The 24572-nt window shown below is 40.5% G+C and overlaps 1 protein-coding gene across 6 annotated transcripts in view; it reads right to left on the bottom strand.

Annotated features, from left to right (window-relative positions):
- LOC137615282 (rho guanine nucleotide exchange factor 10) overlaps positions 1 to 24572 on the bottom strand; it is a 737263-nt gene that overhangs the window by 50966 nt on the left and 661725 nt on the right. For all 6 annotated transcript variants that reach the window (XM_068345015.1, XM_068345016.1, XM_068345013.1 and 3 more), the window contains 3 exons: positions 22443 to 22580; positions 20783 to 20922; positions 16067 to 16166 (listed from right to left, as the gene is read on the bottom strand). In XM_068345015.1, the coding sequence (XP_068201116.1) occupies positions 16067 to 16166; positions 20783 to 20922; positions 22443 to 22580 (378 nt within the window). The remainder of the gene's footprint in view (positions 1 to 16066; positions 16167 to 20782; positions 20923 to 22442; positions 22581 to 24572) is intronic.

The following is a 24572-nucleotide window of genomic DNA, read 5'->3' as shown; positions in this document are numbered from 1 at the left end:
AGGAAGAGTCCGAACCAAAGGAAGTGATTGTGTTCGATCTCGCGAAGGCCCAAGTTATGTTAGCTCAGGCAGTGAAGAGCCGGGGTTTCACAAACTCCAAGATTCCGGCGCTTAGTAAGAAGCATCCAACCTTCGTTGCGCCAACTACTGCGACCTTCCCCTTCATTGAAAAGGCCTTCACAGCGGTCATGAAGGCAGTGGAGGAAGGGAAGCCTTGCCCTGCACTGGAGGAGTGCAGACCCTTCTCCATTACTCTTCCCCCCGATGATAGGCACTGGAAAGACATCCAGTCGACCTTCACGATAGGAAAACTGGAACCTGATGTGGCCGGTCGTCAATTCAATGAGGACCTCCCACGGGTGAACGATCACCTCCTTCGTAGGGAACAGGAAACGAAGGAGAGACTCGCCGCTTCGCTGTCCCATCAAGTACAGCTAGAACTCATGGCCGGGGATACCAGAGTCCCGGACTTTCACATGGTCCTTGCTAAGTCGCACCTAGCGACTGTGACCAAGGACCTATATAGTTTCGCTAGGGCTCGTAGAGCCTGTAGAGAATTCGTGTTCGCCAGTGCAACGGTGAAACACGAACCCCGGAGACTGATTTCCTCCAGATCTGAGGCAAACATCTCTTCCCGTCTACCTTGGTGAAAGAGATAGTGAACAAAGCTGCTACGGAGAACAGGAATCTTCTCCATAAGTGGGGCATGTCCCGAAAGAGGAAGTCCTCTCAGGACGATGGCCCTCAGCCTAAGAGGAAATCCTCGAAACCCAGACCCCAGCAACGTCAACCGAGACGACAGTTTCCGGGTCCTGCTACTCCCCAAGTGGCTACGCAGCCACAACAGACCTTTCAAATGGTCCCCCAGCCGGTGGTGTCGCAGTCGCCGGTCTTCACCCCTGCCTACGAGCAACACTCGACTACCTTTCGTCCCAAAGGTAGGGGCTTAGGCAGAGGTTCCGGCAGAGATTCTTCTCGCCGTCCCTCCAGAGGCAGAGGAGGAAGGGGAGCTAGCGGACGAGGTGGCAAACCCTCGGGCCACCAGAAGCAATGAAGTGCTTCCGGTGGGAGGAAGACTCCACCAATTCCAGGATTGTTGGACCTTCGATCCCTGGGCACACAGCATCATCAAGAAGGGACTGGGCTGGAGCTGGATTCAACCACCCCCATCCTTCCAGCAATTCTTCCAACAGTCAACCCCTCCTGGAAGAATATGTCCTGGAACTCTTGAACAAGAGGGTGATCAGGAGGGTAAAGTCAATCAGGTTCCAAGGGAGACTCTTTTGTGTCCCCAAGAAAGACTCAGACAAACTCAGTCATTCTAGACTTATCCCCCCTCAACAAGTTCATTGCGAACAACAAATTAAAGATGCTGACTCTGCAACAAATAAGGACCCTTCTGCCTCACAGGGCCTACACGGTCTCCATAGACCTGGCGGATGCCTACTGGTACATTCCAATGAATCACTACGCTTCCTCCTACCTAGGATTTCGACTCCAAAGGAAAAGTTACGCCTTCAGAGCCATGCCCTTCGGGCTCAACGTGGCTCCACGGATCTTCACCAAGCTGGCAGACGCAATCGTCCAACAGCTACGTCTTCAGGGCGTCCAAGTGATGGCCTACCTAGACGACTGGCTAGTCTGGTCAACATCGCCCGAAGATTGTCTGAGAGCCTGCAACAAAGTCACCCAGTTCCTAGAGCATCTGGGCTTCAAGATAAACACCGAGAAATCTCGCCTCTCTCCAGCTCAGAAGTTCCAATGGTTGGGAATCCATTGGGACCTTCAGTCACACCGCCTTTCCATTCCACAGAAGAAAAGGAAGGAAATAGAAGGGTCTGTCAGAAGGCTTCTAAAATCCAAACGGATCTCAAGACGACAACAGGAACAAGTTCTCGGCTCTCTACAGTTCGCCTCTGTGACAAACCCAGTGCTTCGCGCACAGCTAAAGGATGCCGCGGGAGTCTGGAGAAGTTTCGCATCCATCGCTCGAAGAGACCTCAAGAGACGGCTTCCGAACAGACTTCGCTTACTTCTAAAGCCGTGGTCAGAAGCAAAGGCCCTGAAAAGGTCCATCCCTCTTCAACACCCGCCTCCATCGATCAACATCCACACGGACGCTTCACTGGAGGGTTGGGGAGGTCACTCCCACCAACAACAGGTTCAAGGAACATGGTCTCCTCTATTCAAGACGTTTCACATCAACATCTTGGAGGCCATGGCGGTTGATCTCACCCTGAAGAAACTCTCCCCGCCTCCCTCGATCCACATCCGTCTGACTCTGGACAACTCGGTGGTAGTCAGATGTCTCAATTGTTAGGGCTCGAGATCACCCCAGATAAATCAGGTGCTTCTTCCAATCTTTCGCTTGGCAGAAAGGAAGAAATGGCACCTGTCTGCAGTTCACCTACAAGGATTCCGCAACGTGACAGCGGATGCTCTATCAAGGACAAGCCCAATAGAGTCGGAATGGTCTCTAGACGCAAGATCATTCTCCTTCATCTCTCACCAAGTCCCGGAACTTCAGATCGATCTCTTCGCGGCGAGCGACAACAATCAACTTCCTCGATATGTGGCCCTGTACGAGGACCCCAAGGCAGAAGCAGTGGATGCCATGTCCCTGGATTGGAACAGATGGTCCAGGATATACCTGTTCCCTCCTCCCAACCTTCTGCTGAAAGTCCTATCCAAACTGAGAACCTTCAAAGGGACAGCGGCCCTAGTGGCTCCCAAGTGGCCCAGGAGCAATTGGTATCCCCTGGTCCTGGAGCTGCAGCCCACGCTGATCCCCCTACCGGGCCCAGTTCTCTCTCAACAAGTACAGAAGTCGACTGTCTTCGCTTCATCACTGAAAGTCAGGGACCTTCATCTCATGATTTTCTCTCCTTAGCCGCAAAGAAAAAGTTTGGGATATCGAAGAAAAGCTTAGACTTCCTCGAAGAGTACAAGACTGAGTCTACCAGACGGCAGTACGAATCTTCCTGGAGAAAGTGGGTCTCCTTCGTCAAGGCAAAAAATCCTACGGAAATCACCATTGATTTTTGCATCTCCTTCTTCATTCACCTTCATGGACAAGGCTTAGCGGCCAACACGATTTCCACTTGTAAATCGGCTTTGACTAGACCACTCCTATACGCCTTCCAGATTGATCTGTCCAGCGATATCTTCAATAAACTGCCAAAGGCATGCGCTAGACTACGCCCAGCACCCCCACCAAAACCTATCTCCTGGTCCCTGGACAAGGTGCTCCATTTTGCTTCTAGCCTGGACAACGATTCGTGCCCTCTGAAAGACCTGACTCAAAAAGTTATCTTCCTTTTTGCTCTCGCCTCGGGAGCCCGAGTCAGTGAAATAGTGGCATTATCAAGAGAAGAGGGTCATATCCTGTTCGCTGAGAAAGGAGATCTTACCCTCTTCCCCGATCCGACGTTTCTCGCTAAGAATGAACTACCCACCAAGAGATGGGGCCCTTGGAGAATCTGCCCCCTGAAGGAAGATGCCTCTCTATGCCCAGTGGAGAGTCTTAAGGTCTATCTTCGAAGAACTTCAGACTTCGGTGGAGGACAACTCCTCAAAGGAGAAACATCGGGTAGCGACCTGTCACTGAAACAACTAAGAGCGAAAATCACCTACTTCATTCGCAGAGCGGATCCTGACTGTACACCCGCAGGTCACGATCCTAGAAAAGTCGCTTCTTCTCTGAACTTCTTCCAGAGTATGGATTTCGAAAGCCTCAAGAGCTTTACAGGCTGGAAATCATCGCGCGTTTTCTTCAAGCACTACGCAAAAAAATGCACGAAGTAAAGCATTTCGTGGTAGCTGCAGGTAGTGTTATGAAACCTGCTGCTTAAATCTGCATAGAACAGTGAGTTACTTGGGACTCTAACTCTATGGGTGCCTGTGTTGACCCTATTGTGATACATAGTGATTTAATGGACACTTAGTGTTTCTAATAGACTGTTCTTTACCAAGGTGAAATGTCATAGACTTTACACGAGTGCCACATGCCCTAGGGCATGATGTGTTTTCTTTGAATTTTAAAAGACTGGCGTTCCTATGGAAATTGTGTTTCTAAAAGCAAATTTTCTTTTCAGAATCAAGATTACAGTCTTTCATTTCTATGTACATTATTCTTTATTATTGTAAATAAATTCTATATTCATTATTGTAATTACTGCCATAATGATCTGCAATCCTAAAAATAAAATGTCTATTTTATTTCCATGTGTGTCTCTCTTCGCTCCTATTCCTTATCAAGAAATATACGATTGTTATAGTTCATTTACCTCTTTCCTGATGATCAGAAAGAATAATATAAGTAATTATGTTATATACTCACTCATACCTTGATAATATTCCTATTCGAATATTAACCTTTGTCCTGTCTCCGAGACCAGCATGATCTCTCCTCCAGGGGGAGTAGTAGTTATATTTTATACTTACCTATGCTTGATAATATTCCTACCCAAATATTAACCTTTGTCTTGTCTCCGAGTCCAGCGTGATCTCTCCACCGGGTGAGTAGCTCTTCAATGATCGCTTCGAGATGTCCTATTGTCCACCAGAACTTCCCTGCCAGGGGGGCGGGAAGCTAGTTTACCATAGACTCTCTGGTAAGGACATGTTCTATAATACTGTTCGAAGCCCTTGGCACTTGGATTAAAAGGGGAAAAAATCCACGATACATTAATTCTCTGGTACTCTTCCATCAGGACGTCATGGCTTGAGCCCAAAAAACGGATTTTGAGCGAAGCGAAAAATCTATTTTTGGGTGAGATAGCCATGACGTCCTGATGGACCCTCCCGTCTATTCTAGTTCAGCCTTTCAGGCCCCTCCCGGACCTACTGTATCGCGGAGATTGGTAGAAGCTGAGCACAGGATGAGGACGGACGTGACGTCATTTAGCAATGGCGCCCGTTTGTTTACGTCTCGAGTACCAAAAGTAGCTATGGATGAGAGTAACTTTGGAACGGCTCCTCGTTACTCAGCCACCTTTCCATATCGAAGTGTTAACTCTATATGGGGTGCAGATAGCTATGTGGCGTGTTAATACATGCATCCCCTGTTGATATACGATATCATAGAGGGAAACCTTTAGGGTACTCGCACCAGAAGTTAGAATTCTGTGATAACCTTTAGTTTAATTCTCTGGGAATATCCACTGTAGTTAAATATACCCTAGGAAGCTACTGAAGGAACCTTCCATCACGACGTCATGGCTTGAGCCCAAAAATTTCTTTATTATTATTCTTTTTTAGATATTTCTGTATTATTCAATTGAATTAATGTTATGTGTAATTATGTGTAGCAATTTATTAAGGAGTTATCATGGTTTTTAGGCTGACGAACGAATTAAACAAATTACAGTGTATTCTTATGGAAATATTTGCTCCAACATATGATCGTTTTAACATACGAAGCAGCTCACAGAATGAATTAAGATCGTATGTAGAGGTATCACTGTACTGTAGTTTTACTGGCTACTGTATTGTTGTATACTGTAGTTTTACCGGTACACTACTGGGGTTAGGCTAGTGCCTGGCAGCAGTAAGTGATAGAGAGAGAGAAAGAATGGAAAGGAGGGTTTCCTATTATTATGGTTTAGCACAATAAATGGAAGTGTAGGAGGGCTACTGCCACCTACTGTCTCCTTGCCAGAATGAGAATTCTAATGGAAGGGGAGGAATGCATCTGATTCTAGCTTCCATCCAGCCACAACTTTTGCCGCCAGCTGTACTGCCGGCTGCGAGGTCTGTGGGTGGCAGTCCAAGAGAGGACTGAAAAATTCTCAACAGTATATTGGGTTTCCCACCAGCAGCCATCAGGGCCGGCTCAGTCTTCCCCCCAGGGCATTCGCTTCCGGTGAAGGAAGGACATAAGGGGGAGTTGGCCAAGGCGGCAACCTAACCGCCGCTGGTAGGGTCCCAGCCGGCAACTAGTCAACCCAGCAAGCCGGGATGATTGTAGAATACCGGCCAAAAGAATGTTGTGACGGCTAGGCCAACACTAAAGGACAGAGAGGGGAGGGAAAAGGGTCTTATAGTTTGCAGGGGAGAAAGGCGGCGGCAGGCATGCTGCCTATTTTCGGCTGTAAACTAAGGAAGCATGGCTTCCTGTGCCGACGCCATCGTGGTCGGCAGAGGAATAAGAATTCCCGTCAGTGACATTGTCGGCTATAAGATATATCTTATAGTCCACAAGAGAGAGGTAGGTATGCCGCCTACTTTCAGTTGTAAACTAAGGAAGCATAGCTTCCCATGCCGACAACATCGTGGGTGGCAGAGGAATCACGATTCCCCTGTCGGCGACATTGTCGGCTACAAGACAGTCATACTTTGAAGCCAGGATACTCGGCGGCAAAGAAGATCGACGGTAAAACTATCTAAGACAAGCCGGAGTTAATTACTCAGTGGCGATGACGAAAGATGTCAGGGTTGCCGCTTGGGATGGCGGCACTCAGGGGGGAGGAAAGGTTTATCCTCTTTTCTCTAAAAGATAAACGTATTGAATTATACCAATAAATTCTAGGGGATATATATCCCCAACCGAATTAATATGAACGATACAAGAGGTTAAACAAAGGGATTTACATTACTAACGTATACAAAACGGGTTAGGCATACGAAAGTAACGTTATTTATTAGAAGAAGAAATATTATATATATGCAATCTTCACTAGTATAATTTTGCCTAACTAGCTAAAAAGTTTCTTTATAGCTAAATACCGGGACCGTCGCACTACTAACTAAATAATTGCATTATGACGTACGACAGCAGTCTCAAAATGGCCGCCTCCAGGGTTGGCTGTGCTCCACTTAACACACTTAAATTATGCCAATTTAACTGTGAGAAGGATGCTAAAAATCATACACAGGAAAGATTAAATACTCAACTTTTCAGAGGATGAAGATGCTGGAGATTGCATGATAATATTCCAATAAACAGTAACAACACCGAGAGAAACGTGGGTGTACACTTTGCTTAAATGCTACAGTTCAAAGGAAATGATGGGCCATAGCAGTACAGGGGGGGGGGGGTTTCCACCGGATACCTTGATAACGGCTCCCCTTTCATTCGCCACTCTTCCCCCTCAAAGAGTTAAATCTATTCGGGGTGAAGATTGCTATGTGTCGTATCAAAAAAATACGTCCCTTGATATTATGCAATATCCTTAAAGATATACTGTATTACGGATACTCGCGCCAGGAGTTAGAATTCTGGAGACCTACGGTTAATTCTCTGGGAGTATCACTATAGCAAATATCCCTTAGAATACTACCTAAAGGAACCTTCCATCAGGATGACATGGCCAAGCCCAAAAAGAGAGTTGTCAGACTGTCGGCAATGCTGGTATTTACGGCTTCGTCGTCTCCGACGACATTCCTTTTCTGGGCCATGCTATAGCGATATGTTGCTATATTATCTATGTGGCCTATACTGCCACACTCTTTTTTACGACATGATGTTTGTTAACGACGATCGTCATTTTAGTTTGCTGCCGTCGTTACCGACACTGTCGTAACTGGCGGCAGTTCTCGCCCAATATTGGGTATAGTTTTTGTCCCCCTGATTTAGGAATAGCCTTGGGAGGCGGTGATGCCGTTACCTATCTGTGCCGTTATTAATGGCAAGGATATTATGGTTTGAAGGCAGAAGTTTTTATTATTAGTGACTGCCTTTTTATAGAGATATCTGTTGATGAGTACAAACCATTAATGGGCATAAAGAAAGGATATTATGTTATGAAGGCAGATGTTTCTATTATTAGTGACTGCCCTTTTTATAGAGATATCTGTTGATGAGTACAAACCTCAAATTGGCATAAAGAAAGGATATTATGTTATGAAGACAGATGTTTTTATTACTAGTGATTGCCTTTTTATAGAGATATCTATTGAGTACAAACCTCAAATGGGCATAAAGACCTTACTTCAACACTTGTGAGGTATCTTTATGCTAGTCAGCTTTGGAGTTCTCTTTTGCGAGAGGTTCTCCTTAACTAGACTTTAGATTTAACTATTATAATTTGTTAATTACTTTCATAACTTTATTCAGATCTTTTGTAAACGTGGATTGGATTGTGCATCTTACAGGGGTATTCTGTTATGATCCCCCTTGTCAGTTTATGGTTTAAAGAATAGCCTTCTAATTTTACTTTTGGTTGCTCCATTTATCGATGCGTCAATAATTTTTGCTGGGTAGGTAACTCAGTTACCTTCCTTTTAGCCTTTTCCCTGCGGAGAGGGTAGGCTATTTATTTTGATGAGCATTTTGTTCCCTCTTTTAACTGATCAATATTTAAATGATAAAAGGAGACAAATTTAGTTGGCTTTACTTCCAATCTAACGACATTAAAGAGGTCTGGATATTGTGATCCTTTTTCTCTTTCTGATCACGAAAATGGTAGATACACACATTTTGGGAGTTAATTTCCCAAATTTTTGTCTGAAATTTTGAAAGCTATTAACACATTCTTTTCAGCACGGTGATCTAGAGAGTTTGATACTCATGGCCATTTTCTCTTCTTTACAGGCGGGATCTTCGAAGGAGATGCATTGTCGAGTCCCGATCTGTGCCAGGAGCGTGAGGTATCCCTGTGGTCATGATACCTGCAGGACACATGGTAGATGCAGGAGGATGAAGGGTCCAATCTCTTATTGGGACCCTCTGGATTGCAGTGTGTGTAAGGATTTACATCATTCTGGATGGGTATCGGAGGATGTTTCTGATGACGACCGAGTGTTTTTCCAGAGATCTCTTTGTTCCAGGGTCAGGGGTTTCAAAAAGAATGCTGACCCAAACGCTCCTTATCTCCCTTCTGTAGCTTGGAAGGATATTCTTTTTCCGAAGGCGGCCCTGGATTCGGTATTGGGGTACGCCCCACCTAGACCTATACCTTCTGTTCAGATTCACGTAGATAAAACTTCAAGTTCTGTGAGCCTTGACGTGGACAATTTCTCCTCGGATTCTTCTTTATCTCCAGGTGGGGAATCGGCTCTCCTGTCGGCAGTAGATCCGGAGGAACCCCTCCCTCATGTGGATGATTCTTACCTGCCAGAATTGGACGAGGTTAGCGTGGCTTCCGTGAGAGACTCAGTGTGTTCCGTTGTTTCACCGGCCGTTACTAAGGCGGCTCCTATATCAATTGCTACGACGACGCCTTCTTTTTCAGGTACGCCTCCCGTTCCTGTCCCTCCTCCATCCTCGATCGAGCCAGGCAAACCAACACTTCCTAAATTCCCATCTAATTTGGAAGACAGGTCCCTGTTAGCAAGCTTGAAGGTTTTCTTGGAAGGGAACCAAATTATCAACGACGAATGTTTAAAGCAGTGTTACTCAACCAGGGGGGCATGCCCCCCTAGGGGGACGCAAGAGGATTCAAAGGGGGGCGTGAGCCTCAGGAGAATAATGCAGCTATAAATGAAAAAAAAATAAGTTGTGTTATATTAGACTAGATCAGTTAAATAAAAAAGACATTATAGTAAAAAATATAATAATAATAATAATAATAATAATAATAATAATAATAATAATGGTAAAAGTTTTATATAATAAAGTAATATCATCGTTACTAATTCATGCTTTCTCCTTCCACGTAGGCTACCGTAGAGTACATTGCCTGTCGTGGACGTGTATAATACGTGTCCCTTACTGGTGAGCTATGAGATCCGTTTCTCACACCCAGTCCCACCGTACACACTATCAACACAGTCCCTGTAAACACTCCCAGTTTACCACACATGTCCGAAAGTATTTGAACATTTCTTCCTTGCCGTTTCTACAGGCGAAATTGTTGAGGTACATTATCTCAGTTTCTTATCGACCCATTAACATTGTCAGGTTTGTGAGAATGTGAATGAAAGAAAAGGGGAGAGATATATTCTGGGGATTAATTTTTTTTCCTATCAATTATTTTTGACTAGTTTTGTTTTCCCTGTGTCGTTGATGGGCTGCCCTGCATTGGTGGGGTTATTGTCCTTTATTTGAAAAAAAAAAAATATATCAGTTTCTATGTTTATCAATATACCGAAATATGGTGAGAGACCGTTGCTAAGATTACTGCAAAATTTTGAAGATATATATTTTGTTTTATTTATTTTTCCTTCATATTGAAAAAATCATAAGTTAATGGTCTCAAATTTTACTATTTGCAAAAGAAGATGTACTAATAACCACCACTTCATGATTATCTCAACCATATGATCAGTGACCGAGTCAGAGAGGTAGAGTCAGCGAGTAGGGCTGTATTAGAGAGAGAGAGAGAGAGAGAGAGATTCATGTGTATATATATATATATATATATAGGGCTGTATTAGAGAGAGAGAGAGAGAGAGAGAGATTCGTATATATATATATATATATAATATATATATATATATATATATATATATTTTTATATATATATATATATATATATGTATATAAAATTTAGTTATAAATGTTTGTATCTCTCTCTCTCTCTCTCTCTCTCTCTCTCTCTATATATATATATTATTTCCTCTCCTTTTTTCCTTCTTCTTTTCCTTCAAGGTTAATTTAACGTCCAAGGCTGGATGTATTTCTTATATTGTCTCAATTTTTCTGCCAATCTCGTGTTTAGCCTCAAAATTTTCAAAAAATTTTGGATATATCTTTCTCCCTCTTTCTCTGTCCTTCTCACTCATTGATCATGTAGCTGTGATAATCATACTGTGGTGGTTATCATCAAGAGGTGAAAAATACCTTAATTTACAAATGCATATTATCTTGATCGCAGATACGTTTTGCCAGTTTCACTCCAACTACGTTGCAATGAGTGCCAAGAAGCGGAAGTATAACGAAGATTATATTCGTTTTGGATTTGTGTCCCTCCGAAAGGGTGACATAGAGGTCCCACAGTGCGTGATATGTTACAAGACTCTGAGCAATGATGGAATGCGACCCTCACGCTTGGAACGCCACCTGCAAACAGCACATCCTGGTCTAGTTGGCATTCTTTGAAACAAAAAAACACACCTTGTAGCAAGTGAAAATGGATGACAGCGGGGTATTTCGACAACAATCATCAAAGGTTGTTGAGGCTTCTTATGAAATTTCCATGTTGATTGCAAAGAGCAAGAAGAGCCATAACATTGGAGAGACTCTCATAAAGCCAAGTATACTATGTGCAGCTCAACTCATTCTTGGTAAAGATAGTGCAAATAAGCTTTCCCAAATTTCCCTGTCAAACGATACAGTCCAGAGAAGGATCCATGAACTGTCTCAAGATATCAAAGAACAAACACTCGAACTAGTAAGAGCCTCGCCTGTTTTTGCAATCCAGTGTGATGAAACGACCGATATCGCTCAGTGTGCTCAGTTCTTGATGTATGCTCGTTTTGTGTCAGGCAACAATATAAAGGAGGAAATTTTGTTTTCTTGCCCCATGGAAAGTTGTACAACAGCAAAAGCCATTTTTAAAGTTACATCAGACTTTTTTAAGGAAAATAAATTTTCTTGGGACTCACTAATAGGGGTGTGTACTGATGGAGCCCCAGCCATGGGTGGCCTGCGTTCTGGGTTCATCACAAAGGTGAAAGAAAAAAATCCTTCTGTAATAAGTACACACTGCATAATTCACCGTGAATCTTTAGCATCCAGAACTTTGCCTAATGAAATGAGGGATGTTCTAAACGTGGCTATAAAGGTAGTAAATTTCATCAAATCTGGAGCCTTAAACAGTCGTCTCTTCAAATTATTGTGTAAGGATATGGATTCTGAACATGAAGCCCTGCTTTTTCACACAAACATACGATGGTTATCAAAAGGAAACATGCTTGAAAGGCTTTATGAGCTACGAGAAGAAGTAATAATATTTCTAGATTCACAGCAGAAGGCAGCCCTTCATGACAAATTCAAGTCTGACAGCTTTCAGATAATTCTAGCTTACTTGGTGGATATTTTTGAATCTTTGAATGCAGTGAACCTTAAACTACAAGGGAAAAATATCCACATCATCTCTCACCACGACACCATTCGAACTTTCATGGCCAAACTCGACCTCTGGAAATGTCGAATTCAGCAGGGAAATGCAGCCAGTTTTAGGAACTTAGATTCTGGGCTCGCTCATGGTAACCTTGACCCTGAGTTAAAGATCCTTATAATCACTCATCTAAGCAGCTTGAAAGCAGAATTCACGAAATACTTTCCAGACATAGATGACATGCGTGAATCCTGGAAATTCATTAGGAATCCTTTTCAGTGTGAATTCGCTAATGTTGCTGAGGAAATTCAAGAGGAGTTTCTTGAGTTAAAGTTTAGTTCCACAGCTAAGGATGAATTCAACGATTTGGATTTGGAGACATTCTGGATTAAATACCATTCTGTGTACCCTCTGATCTCACATCAGGCTCTTCGGGTTCTAACAATGTTTGGATCAACGTACCTGTGTGAAACTGCATTTTCTACGCTCACTGCTATAAAAACAAAATACAGAAACCGCCTGGATGTGGAAGATGATTTACGTTGTGCACTCTCTAACATTAAACCTCGTATTCAAGATCTGGTATCCAAGAAGCAGTGTCAGGTATCTCACTAAATAAGCTAAGCAAGTTATCCTGTAGAAGTGAAAATGTCAATTATCTCACTTTATTTCCTACTTAGTAAATTGACTATACAACCCATAACGCTTTTTTATTCCTTTTCATATAAAATCTGCAAGTGAAATTTATCTTTATATGCAAGGGGGGGGGGGGTGGCGATAAAAAAATAATTGTGGAGGGGGCATGGTAGTAAAAGGTTGAGAACCACTGGTTTAAAGCCTTACGGGAGGAGATTCAGGCTTTGAAACCTCAAGAGGATTCTTCTAAGGCTAAGGTTTTACCTTCTCAGCTTCCCCCTTGCATGCAACAGAATCCGTGGAGGTATGCAAGTCATGCGGCCATTTCAGAGAATATTCTTCATATTGGAGAGGGGCTAGGCTCTAGACCGGTTGCTGATCTGGAGTTTTATCCATATATAGAGGCCTACCCCTTTTGCTACGTTAGGTCAGCTGAAGGTGTTCCGTTAAGAGATGACACTATCCCTAAAGAAACGATCCTTCTAGATTACACTAGAGCGCAGCACCTGGCATTGAAGGAAATGAAGACAGCAGGGTGTATTAATACACAATTAGGCGCTTTTGGTAAAAGGTTGGCTGCTTTTATAGCACCGGACACAATGGTTTTCCTTTTGCTTCGAAAGCCTTTTTAGTGGAAGAAAAGGCCGTCAAGGAGGATAAATCTCTTCCGGTCTTGGAAGGATGTAAACCTGTTTCCTCGTTCTGCCCCATGACGCTGAACACTGGTTGGATATCCAGTTTACTTTTGCTGAAGGGAAATTAGACAAGGATATACTGTAGCTAGCCAGCAGTTTAATGAAAAACTGCAGAGGATTCTGGACCACCTACTTAAGGCGGAATTGGAGGCTAGGGAGAGACTATCAGCTTCGATGTCTCTTCAATGCTTTGTAGAGTTGATGATTGGTAATTTCATTGATGCCCCTGTCTTTTCACTTTTGGCCAAGATACACATGGCTACTCTTACAAAATATCTCTTTGACTTTTTCCAGGCTCGTAGAGCCTGCAGGAAGCATGTTTTAGCATCCGCGACCATTCGTCATGAACCGAAGCGTCTTATTGACGCTTGTATTTGGGGGTAAAGATCTTTTCCCACAGAAATTGGTAAAGGAGATCTTGGACAAAGCAGCAGCAGAAAATAAGTGTCTTTCCCAGAGATGGGGAATTTCTCTCAAAAGGAAATCTATTTCTGGGCTTGGCCCTCAACGTAAGAGGTTCCGTAAACCCACATTCTTTAGGAGCCCTTCATTTCAGCTTCAGTTAGTGCTTCACAGAATACTTTCACTGTTCCTCACCCGGTGACTTCACAGTCCCCGGCATTCAATCCTAGAGTTGAATAAGGGACTTCGTCCTTTCGTCCCCTCAAGACTGAAAGAGGAGGTAGAGGCCGGTCCGACAGAGGACGTAGGCCAAGGAGTCGGGGTCTCCGAGGTAACAGGGGAACTAGGGGCACATACCCTCAACCAAAACAATGTGAATACTCCAGTAGGGGGAAGACTGAAATTGTTCAAGGACAGGCGGGCCTTCAGTCCTCGGGCACAGAGCATGATTTCCAGTGGTTTGGGCTGGAAATGGAAGAGACAACCCCAGAGGGTCAGGAGATTTTTCCAGATATCAACACTACATCTGGAACAATATGTGCAGAACCTCTTAAAGAAAAAAGTTACCCGTTGCGCGAAATCTATGAAGTTTCAAGGTCGTCTATTCTGCGTGCCAAAGAAAGATTGAATTATTCCTCGAACTATTCTATACTTATCTCATCTAAACCTGTTCGTTCAGTGCGACAAGTTCCGGATGCTGACTATTTCGCAGCTACGGACCTAACTACCCCGGGGGGGCTTACACCGTCTCTATAGATCTTACCGACGCTTATTGGCATCTTCTGATAGGTCGACACTTCTTCTCCTACTTTGGTTTCAGACTGGAGAGAAAGTCTTATGTATTAACAGCTATGCCATTCGGGCTCAACATAGATCAGAGAATTTTCACGAAAATTAGACGAAGTCGTTCAATAATTAAGGGAGAGAGGTCTTCAAGTAGTAGCATACCTGGACAATTGGCTCATGTGGGCTCCCTCAGCAAGAGAACGCATAGAAGCAACATATCAGATGATGAGATTTCTCCAATATCTAGGATTCCAAATAAACTTCAAGAAGTCCAGACTAACTCCGGCTCAGGTGTTCCAGTGGTTAAGGATTCGTTTGAATCTAAAGACTCATACCCTCTCTATTCCTTCTGCCAAGAGGAAGGAAATAGCCCAGTCAGTTTGGTCTTTCATTAAGTCGAGAAAGACCACCAGACGTTGTCAGGAAAGGCTTCTGGGCTCACTTCAGTATGTTTCTATAATGAACCCTCTCCTCAAGATCAGACTCAAGGATGCAAACAGGGTTTGGAAGAAGAGAGCTTCCACAGCTCTCCGCGATCATCAGAAGATGACCCCAGAGTTGCTTCGACAGTAACTCTGTCAGTGGCCAGATGCCAGAAGTCTTTCCAAGACGGTTCTGCTGCACTTTCCTCCTCCTGCAGTGATTCTACATACGGACGCCTCAATGGATGGTTGGGGGGGTCATACTCCTCTCAAGAAAGTGCAAGGTCGTTGGTCCCAGAGATTCCAGCAATTTCACATCAATATTCTGGAGGCCATGGCAGTCTTCTTATCCCTGAAAAGGCTACAATTAAAGAACAACATTCACATCAGTCTTGTGTTAGACAACAAAGCAATAGTTCATTGCATCAACAGACAAGGGTCAAGATCTCCTCAAATAAACCATGTAATGATCACCATCTTTTCATTGGTTCAGAGGAAGAGGTGGCATCTGTCTGCCTCTCACCTTCATGGAATTCGGAATGTGATGGCCGACTCTCTATCTCGAACACATCCGCTAGAGACAGAATGGTCTCTAGACGAAAAATCATTCTCTTTCGTGCAGGAGGTAATCCCAGGTCTTCAAGTGGACCTGTTTGGAATGAGTCTCAACAAGAAACTTCCCAATTATGTGGCACCAACCATGGATCTAGGGGCGATAGGCATGGACGAGTTACACATGGATCGGAAACAATGGGAGAAGATTTATGTATTTCCACCCTTCAATCTTCTCTTGAAGGCCACTTATTTCTCACAGTTAATTGTTGAGAATTCAGGGATCAATAGACTACAGATTTTTTTTTAAATTTAAACAATGAATGATGGTTTGCAATTTCCTTGACCATGAAGTTGGGCTAAGTTATAAGCAATGGGTTTGAAGTTAAAAATATAATTTTAGCTTTAGAAAATTAGATGTTCTCAGCCTAACAGAGCCTTTTAAACCAGCCAGCTAAGTTAGTTATGAAAATAATATAATCTTCTGCACTTAGCATTTTTAAAAATAGTTAAAATTTTTTATAGATGCCTCTAAATGTTAACACACTCCAATTCTGAAAACTATGTGGGTTTATCCAATCATGTTCATAAAAAAATAGCATATCTTCATATACAGTAGTTATATAGTTACCTGATCACAATGGTATTTTATTGTTGTTACAGCAGCTGGAACAGTTGCTGATCCCAGTTCTATTTGCTTCTCAGGGTCAAGGCCACTGTATACTAACAACCTGTTAAGAAATTAAAGGTTAAAGTCCTGTATTGCAACATGAAATTTAATATGTCTTGGATCTAAATAAAGTGCAATACTGTACCGTATATAGTACAAATAAACAGTACTGTATATATTGAGTAAATCATTAAGATTTTGCTAAAAATTTGGCTATAAATAACCACTACTCATCTTTTCCAGTGTACTGCATCACTTGGAATTTATAACATTTTTCCTTAAAGTTCAAACACGTAAATAACTAGGTCAATAGAACTTACAGACTATTCCCACGAAAAAAAATCTCAGGGTAAGAAAATCACTCAAATGCAGTGATTATAAACAAGATCTAGAGAAGCAAATACTAAATAAAATTTTGAAACAAAACTTGCTACGATACAATTAAGACCAAAATTCCCAAAATGAAGATGTATACAGTACAGTATATACAGAAGTGTGTAATAAATTTCCATAATAAAAAAATCGTCACAAGAAATATGCAAATATTCCCATGGAATTTACCAAGGGGAAAATTCGCTAGCATGCTTCTACTGAATAGAATTATCAAAAAAATTTAGGAAAAGACTTTCAGAACCCTGATAAAGTAAAGTTTAAATATAATGAATAACAGAAGTATACAAAAGATGGTTAAAAAATAGCCACAAGTATACAACAGCAGAGCAGATTGCTTCTTTATTTTCTCTTTTAAACTATAAGCATCGACATCCATAAGACTGCCAACTAGATTCTTACACAATAAAAAATCAGACTAGAAAAAATGCTATCGTGGTAATTATAATTAACAAGAATGCTAATACTGCACTCTGAAAAATAAGTAACTAACAATAACTTAAGACATTCAGCAGTGAAGAGAAAAAATTGCTATACATCATCATCTAATGATAATATAATTCCAACTACCATTATTTTGGAAAATTCTCACCATTATGCCTTCTAACCAGATTACCAAGTAAAATTCAAAGACTGACAAAATAAAAATAAGAGCAGATTTGTAGATGAGGCAAAATAACAAAGTAAAAGACTAGTCCTGAAAACAATATGCTATGCAAGGCCTCCTAGTTAGTACCTATCAATCTCCTGATATCTTATGAAAATGGAGGAATGGAAAGCCAAATAGATTACATCTTGGTTAGAGGAGTTGACAAAAACAATATGATGAACTGTGAAATAATTTTGGGGAAAGCATATGTTAAGCAACATAGACTGGTAGTGATGAATTTTAATATTAGAGGTAAAAACACCAAGAAGAGAAAGAAGAGATATAGAATTAGGTTTTGGACCTTAAAGGAGAAATAACTGAACAATTTACAATGATTGAGAGAGAGGGAGAGAGATAACTGGAAAGGTTGAATTTAGAGATTGGACATAGTGACAGTGTGTAAAAAATCTGGGCAGATATGAAAGAAATATGTTTGGGGGAAACAGAAGAACCGGTGGATATTGTGTGTTGAAAGGAGAAAAGTGGTGGTGGGATAGAGAGGTACAAGAGTCAGTTAAAAGAAAATCAAAGGCATTTAAGGACTGGAAAGTAAACCATGCACAGGGTGCAAAGGAATGGTACAGAGAAGAGGAAAAATATTCAAGGACTGAAGCAAAATATAGATATTGGAGGAGCAATAGAGGTATTGAAGGAAAGGCTATGAACAAGGGAAGGAGAGATGGATATCTATAAGATTTCAAACTTGATAAAAATGCATAAACAGAATTTGGGGCAATTGGGAGTCATCAGAAATAGAAATGGAAATATATTGCAAAGGGATAAAGACATTAAGAGGAGATGGAGAGATTATTTGGAACAACTATTGAATACTGAAAATGAGAGAGGGGCGCTGGGAGAAGCACAAAGGGTGGAGGGGCCAGTGATGGAGATACGGAATACAGAATTAAAGTGGGCATTGAGTAAATGGAAAAATGGTAAAGCACCAGGTCCATCGAGTTTTAAATTGAAATGGTCAAGATACTTGCTACAGAGGGACAAGAATGGATGCTGAATTTACCAAGAGCAATATGGGAACGAAATAATGTCTAAAGACTAAAAAGAGTCTAACGATATTCATATTTAAGCAGATAGGTAATGTCATAAATTTGGTAACTACAGGGGACATGCACTAACAGAGCATAGTTTGAAAGTTTTTGAGAAGGTACTAGATGAGTGATCTAAAGAGATTGTAAAGATTGGGAAACAGCAGTATGGATATATGAGAAAGAGGGACTGTGGATCCCATTTTTATAGTAAGGCAGCAACATGAGAAAAGGCCAGAGGAAAACCAGAAGCTTTTCTATACTTTTGTATATATATAGAGAAGGCTTATGAAACAAGCTGAATGCAGCAGAGATGTGGTTTTACAGGATGATGCTCAGAATATCTTTGAGGGACAGAGTAACAAATGAGGAGGTAATGGCGAGACTTGGAGTGCAGAGAGCAATGGTAAAGGAAATACAGTAAGAAAGAGACCATTGAGTTTTGTTGGGAACACCACAAAAAAAGAGAAAATAGAGCACTTATGTCTCACTGGGAAGATAGAGGGGAGGAGATCGAAGGGGAGGCAGAGGGCACAGTACATGGACAATACTGTGGGTGGCTTGGAGAGTAATATACTCCAAATCAAGTAATACAAATGGCTAGAAACAGGGAGACGTGGAGTCGACTGACCGCCATAGTCCAGAACACGGCAGTTCAGTAAGTAAGCTTGAGGAAGAAAAAAGTCCCACAGAAGTTTGTTAGAACAGCTGAGATGATGTACAGCAATATAGAAAAAAAAACACAGAAGTAATAACACTTGTTGGAGGGAAACAGAGACCTTCAAAGTTAGTGTTGTATTACACCAGGGGGTCAACATTATGCCTGTTTTTATTTTTGTGTTGGGTATGGATGTTTTAAGTGAACAGATCAGCAATGAAAAGTTGTGGAAGTTGCTTTATGCACAAGATTTGGTGATTACCGCCAAAAGTGAGGAAGACTTACAGGGAAGGGTTGTAGGGTGGTAAAAGACTTTGGAGAGGGATACCTCGAGGCTAAATGTGGATAAGAATGAGGTTATGGTGAGCAGTGAGGAAGGTAGCAACCGGATAGCCATGCATGAAAGTAGAGGATCGGTTGCAAAACATGTGGAAGAATTTAGATACTTGAGATCTACTGTAAGTCTGAAAGAAGGGTGAGGCTGAAGTTGAAAATAAGATAAAAGAAGCCTGAGGAAAGTGGAGGCAAGTAGTGGGAGTGGTATGTAATAAGAACATACCAATCAAGCTAATAGTCAAGATCTATAACACAGTAATAAGACCAGTGTTAATGTATGGATTGGAAATGTGGGCTCTAAGACAAGAGGAAGCAAACTTTGAAAAAACATTGATGAGAATACCGAGGTGGATTATGAGGATATCACTTCTTGAAAGATAAAATAAGAAGAATGGCAGGAATAGTAGAGATTACATGGGTGATAAAGAGTGGCACGACTGAGATAGTATGGGCAAGTGTTGAGGATGGATGGTGGGGAGGGAGTGAGGAAGGCATGGGAGGAACCTGTAGGAGGGGTAGGAGGGGGGGGGGGGAGATCAAGGAGGCAGAAAATTAGATGGCGAGATAAGGTGAAGGATGGTACAGAGAGAAAAGGTATGGTGGAAGAGGATGCCTTTGATAGAAGGCATTGGAGAGGCAAACCAAGCAACATACCCTTTGATGTAAGGATAACAGTGGCAAAGAAGAAAAGATAATGAAAGTATTACTGTACAGGAATGTTAGCAGGTACATTGAGATGATATACTTAAACCAAGAAATGGAATTTAGCTTTAGTTGAAATATATATTTTATTACATTAATGGTTGATATCCATAATAAAAATCTTGAAATGCATTGTATATTCTTTGGTAACAATGAAATTAAGGATTTTTTCTCTTTAATACTGATAATATCTATAAAGGTAAATTTTAGAAATAAATCAATAACTGGGGGGGAAAATATGAAAATTTGTGGTAAACCTCTCATCATATACAGTATGCATATTGTACAGGTTTTCATAGTCGTATACCTATAAAGCAGTTTTCCCTGATAGTGACCCTTTGCCATGTTGTGGGTGAGTGTACCTTCCATCATCATCTTGTATGCGAGCTTGAAATATTACTTTCACCACAATTGAAAATGATAGTTATCAAATTTTACTGATAAGGAAGCATGCCACCTAATGTTCCCCTGGTTTGTTTCTAAGAGCAATCAAAACTATACTTGAAGCCATGCTGTTCTATCAACAAGAGATCAGTAATGATATAAAAAATAGAGTATCAAAAAGGAAAACCTTACCTAATTTAGCTAGACACCTACAAAATGCCAAACTATAACAGAAACAGGTACTGTATTTGTTCTCTGATCCTGGGAAGGGGAATCATGTGACCAAAAATAGAGATATCCATCATTATTTGTCTAACATTCAAAGAGGTGTATGCCAGGGAAGAAAAAATATTAACTTTCCTTCAAATGTTTTCAGTTCGAACTATGGAAGATGTTACTGTTGCGTTAGGATTTCTCTCAAAACCTATATTGTCAGAAAAATAAAATTTGATTATATAGTTCACACCACACAGCTTTAAAACTTAATCTTAAACTTGAATACTTTTACAACTTACTTATGTGAATGAGTACCCATCCACACAGTGTGGGCTCGCAAAGAAGGTTCATCTGTTGTTGTTGTAATACCAGGAACATGTTGTAGAGATGTAACACACACCTCAACCATATCTACACGAACAACCTCTCTCAGCCCCACCTAAAACAGAATGAATCATTAAAAAAATTTTCAACAACATTCACCACAAACTTAATTATTTCTTCATAGCAAAGAGAAAGGAATTTCTGAAATTTTGTCTCACCCGCTCACACAGTAATTTGTATATATTTTACACCTACATTGCGACAATTTCAACAACTTTTTTTATTAAAAATTTTCCACAAATTAAAATGATATGATAGTGGAAAATCATTCCTTCAACCTTCCCGCTACATTATTATCACTCAAGTGCCATATTTTGCTCTGCCATGGCTCATTTTGCTCGCAAATAAATATGACCTCATTGCTCCTATGTTTTGGCAAGCAGTATTTGGATATGTTGTACATGCCATCCTCACGAGTCATTATTTAAATTCCATAATTACCTATACAGGGTAGTTTATATCACATCCCTAAAATGGTTTTTTCTCAACCGTGGCTTACTGCACACGCAATTAAACATTACAGTTATTTCATTGCTCCTCTGTCCTGGCAAGCAGTACAGTAAATGAATGTGCTGTGCACGCAAACCATGTGGGTCATTATTTCAGTGATATTCTTTTATTTTCCATAAGAAATCCTGAACATTTCAAGCGATGGAGAGCATTCACTGGCTGAGAGAAATACGTCATTAAGCATGTAAAGAAACAAACCTCTCTCATTGTCCTATTCAGGAATGTTTACCAATGAGATTCATAGAATGTAGTGGGAAGGTTAAGGAAGGATTTTTTAACTATCCCTTAATATCAATTTGCTGGAAAAACATTACTAAAAAAGTTGTTGAATTGTCATCCTAATGTAGATGCAAAAATCATCTAAGAAACTTCACAAATAAAAAAAGAACATGGTATAACTTGTGACAAAATAAAAAACAAGAAACATAGATAACAATTTGCCTTTACAATGCTCTCACGTCTTTCCATTAAACGAGGTAGTGCAGTGCTGTAATTAAAATCCTAAATACAAAAAACTAATATTAAATTTTATAGTATCAGAGAGATACCTAATAAATAATACTTATAAAATAAGCAATAAGAATTTCCTGTCAGAAACCTTCCCTAGTAAGTATGAATCTGGACTTGTAACTAATCTCCATTAGCAGTCACATAGTTTTGAAAGAATTCAATTTTATTTGCAATTTTTCATCTATTGTTGACTTTTCATATACCAATCATTTGCAGAAAGATAGGGAAAATCATAGTGTTATTCAAAATAAAATTGACAATCTTTCTATACAAATAATTATCAAAATTCATGGTATTGCATGTAACAATCTCTCTATATATCCTCTCTCTCTCTTTTACTAGTCAGATTGGCTAAAGATCCCTTCAAATCAGCTTAGCAAAGTTTAATTATGTAGAGATGTTACCAAACTAGGTATAAAATTATTTAAAGCAATAATAAATGATTAACTATATGCCATGATGCTTATTATTAACATTAAAAGGATTATGAATACTGCACTGCACAAACAGACCTACCTCTTTCATTCTACTGTAAATTAACAATAATTAACTTACTTGTTGCATGAGGTATATAGTGATGTGAGAGGATACACCATCAGAAGAGCAGAGCCAGAGGTATGTCTGGTGTCTTCCTATTCCTGAAATTCTACTTGGTCTTGATGATGTAATATTATAACAGCACCCACATTTAACCTATAAAAGTCACAGTGATATAAAGAACAATGTTTTGTAAAATTTACTTCTTACTAATTTACAAACACTTATTCACCCTGATAACAATGTTTTATAAAATTTACTTATTACTAATTTACAAACACTTATTTCCTCTATTTGGGTGGCACAGTCATTAGTAGGATACTCTTTACACTCTTGAATTTGACAGAATATGTAAGCATTATTTTCACGTTTATTCTTAACCCAAAAATAAAAATTATCAATACACAAACATAAAACATACCACAATATTCAAGACAAATTTTAATCTTAATTATGAATTAATTTGAAAGACATTTTTGAGGTATTAATATGATGTATGGTCCCTCATTACTTTCTTGTTAAAGAACAGGGAATCCAATGTAGCCTGAAATACCAAAATTATACAGTCTTTTCCATCCAGAGGCATGGTGTAACATCATGCAAAGCACGAACTTGGTTTGTATAACAGAGACTAATAGGTTCAGGCTCTATTGAACACATCACAGCAGCATGCCATAAATGAGAACAAATAGTAATAACGGAGACAATTCTATCTGGATGATTGCTTCTCACTCAGCTACTATCTATATACAGTATGTCATTTTTTGTGCTTGTTTTTGACAACCTTTAAAAAGTTTCTACATTAACTTCTAAGTTATGCACAATACATTTTTATTTTTTTCCCATTAATATTAGCAATAGTGCTAATGTAATAGGAGGTACTGATATTTACTTTGCATTCCGTTGTTTGTTTTGATCCTGTTGACACAGCATATGATGCCATTACAGTTCCAGCTTTCTCAAAAACATGGGAAATGTTTACTTTAAAGTATTTCATTACCTATTTAACCGTTTCATATAAATTGTTAACACGGCCATTTTGATAAGTTTTGGGCTATTGTAGCATGAAGTAGTTTGTGTATCCCTGCAAATGACAATTCTATCAGTGGCAGCTTTCATGACAGCAGGAGAAGGGTTTTGGGTTGAAATTTGATGTCATCTCTTTACACAATAAGGTACTTCATTTTCATATGGAGTGCTAACCTAGACTAGGTTGAGAACCCTTTTTCTTGAGTCTTAGGCTATGGTAGCAAAGAGTTATTTGCGTATAATAAGATGGAATTAAACAAGGGTTTTTACTACGTTAGTAAATAGTGTTTTGCTATATGATTCAATATATGTCTACAGTAGGGTAGTAGGTTGGCCAGGGCAACAGCCACAGTTCAGATACTACTGCTCAAGTTATAGGGTCTTTTGACTGGCCAAACAGTACTACATTGGATCCCTCTCTGATTACGGCTCAATTTTCCTTTGCTTACACATAAACCGAATACAGTAGTCTGGCCTATTCTTTCCGCATTCTCCTCTGTCATCATACACCTGACAACACTGAGATTACCAAATAATTCTTCTTCATTAAAGATGTCAACTACTGCACTTTAATTGTTCAGTGGCTACTTTCCTCTTGGTAAGGGTAGAAGACTCTTTAGCCATGGTAAGCAGCTCTTCTAGGAGAAGGACACTATAAAATCAAACCAATGTTCTCTAGTCTTGGGGAGTGCCATAACCTCTGCACCATGCATGGTCTTCCACTGTCTTGGGGTAAATTTGCTTGCTTGAGGGTACACTCGGGCACACTTTTCTATCTTACTGTATTTCTCTTCAATTTTTTTTTTTTTTGAAGTACAGTGAACCCTCGTTTATCGCGGTAGATAGGTTCCAGTCGCGGCCGCGATAGGTGAAAATCCGCGAAGTAGTGACACTATATTTACCTATTCATTTAACATGTATATTCAGACTTTTAAAACCTTCCCTTGTACGTAGTACTGTTAACAAACTACCCTTTAATGTACAGAACACTTAATGCATGTACTACAGTACCCTAAACTAAAACAGGCACAAATATTAAAGGTGATTTTATATCATGCATTTCCTAAACATGCTAAAAAGCACGATAAAAAATGGCAACCAATGTTTTGTTTACATTTA

Source organism: Palaemon carinicauda, chromosome 21 (genome assembly GCF_036898095.1).
Source record: "Palaemon carinicauda isolate YSFRI2023 chromosome 21, ASM3689809v2, whole genome shotgun sequence".
NCBI lineage: Eukaryota > Metazoa > Arthropoda > Malacostraca > Decapoda > Palaemonidae > Palaemon > Palaemon carinicauda.
The sequence above is the reverse complement of the archived record's forward strand: the minus strand, read 5'-3'. Positions and strand labels throughout refer to the sequence as shown.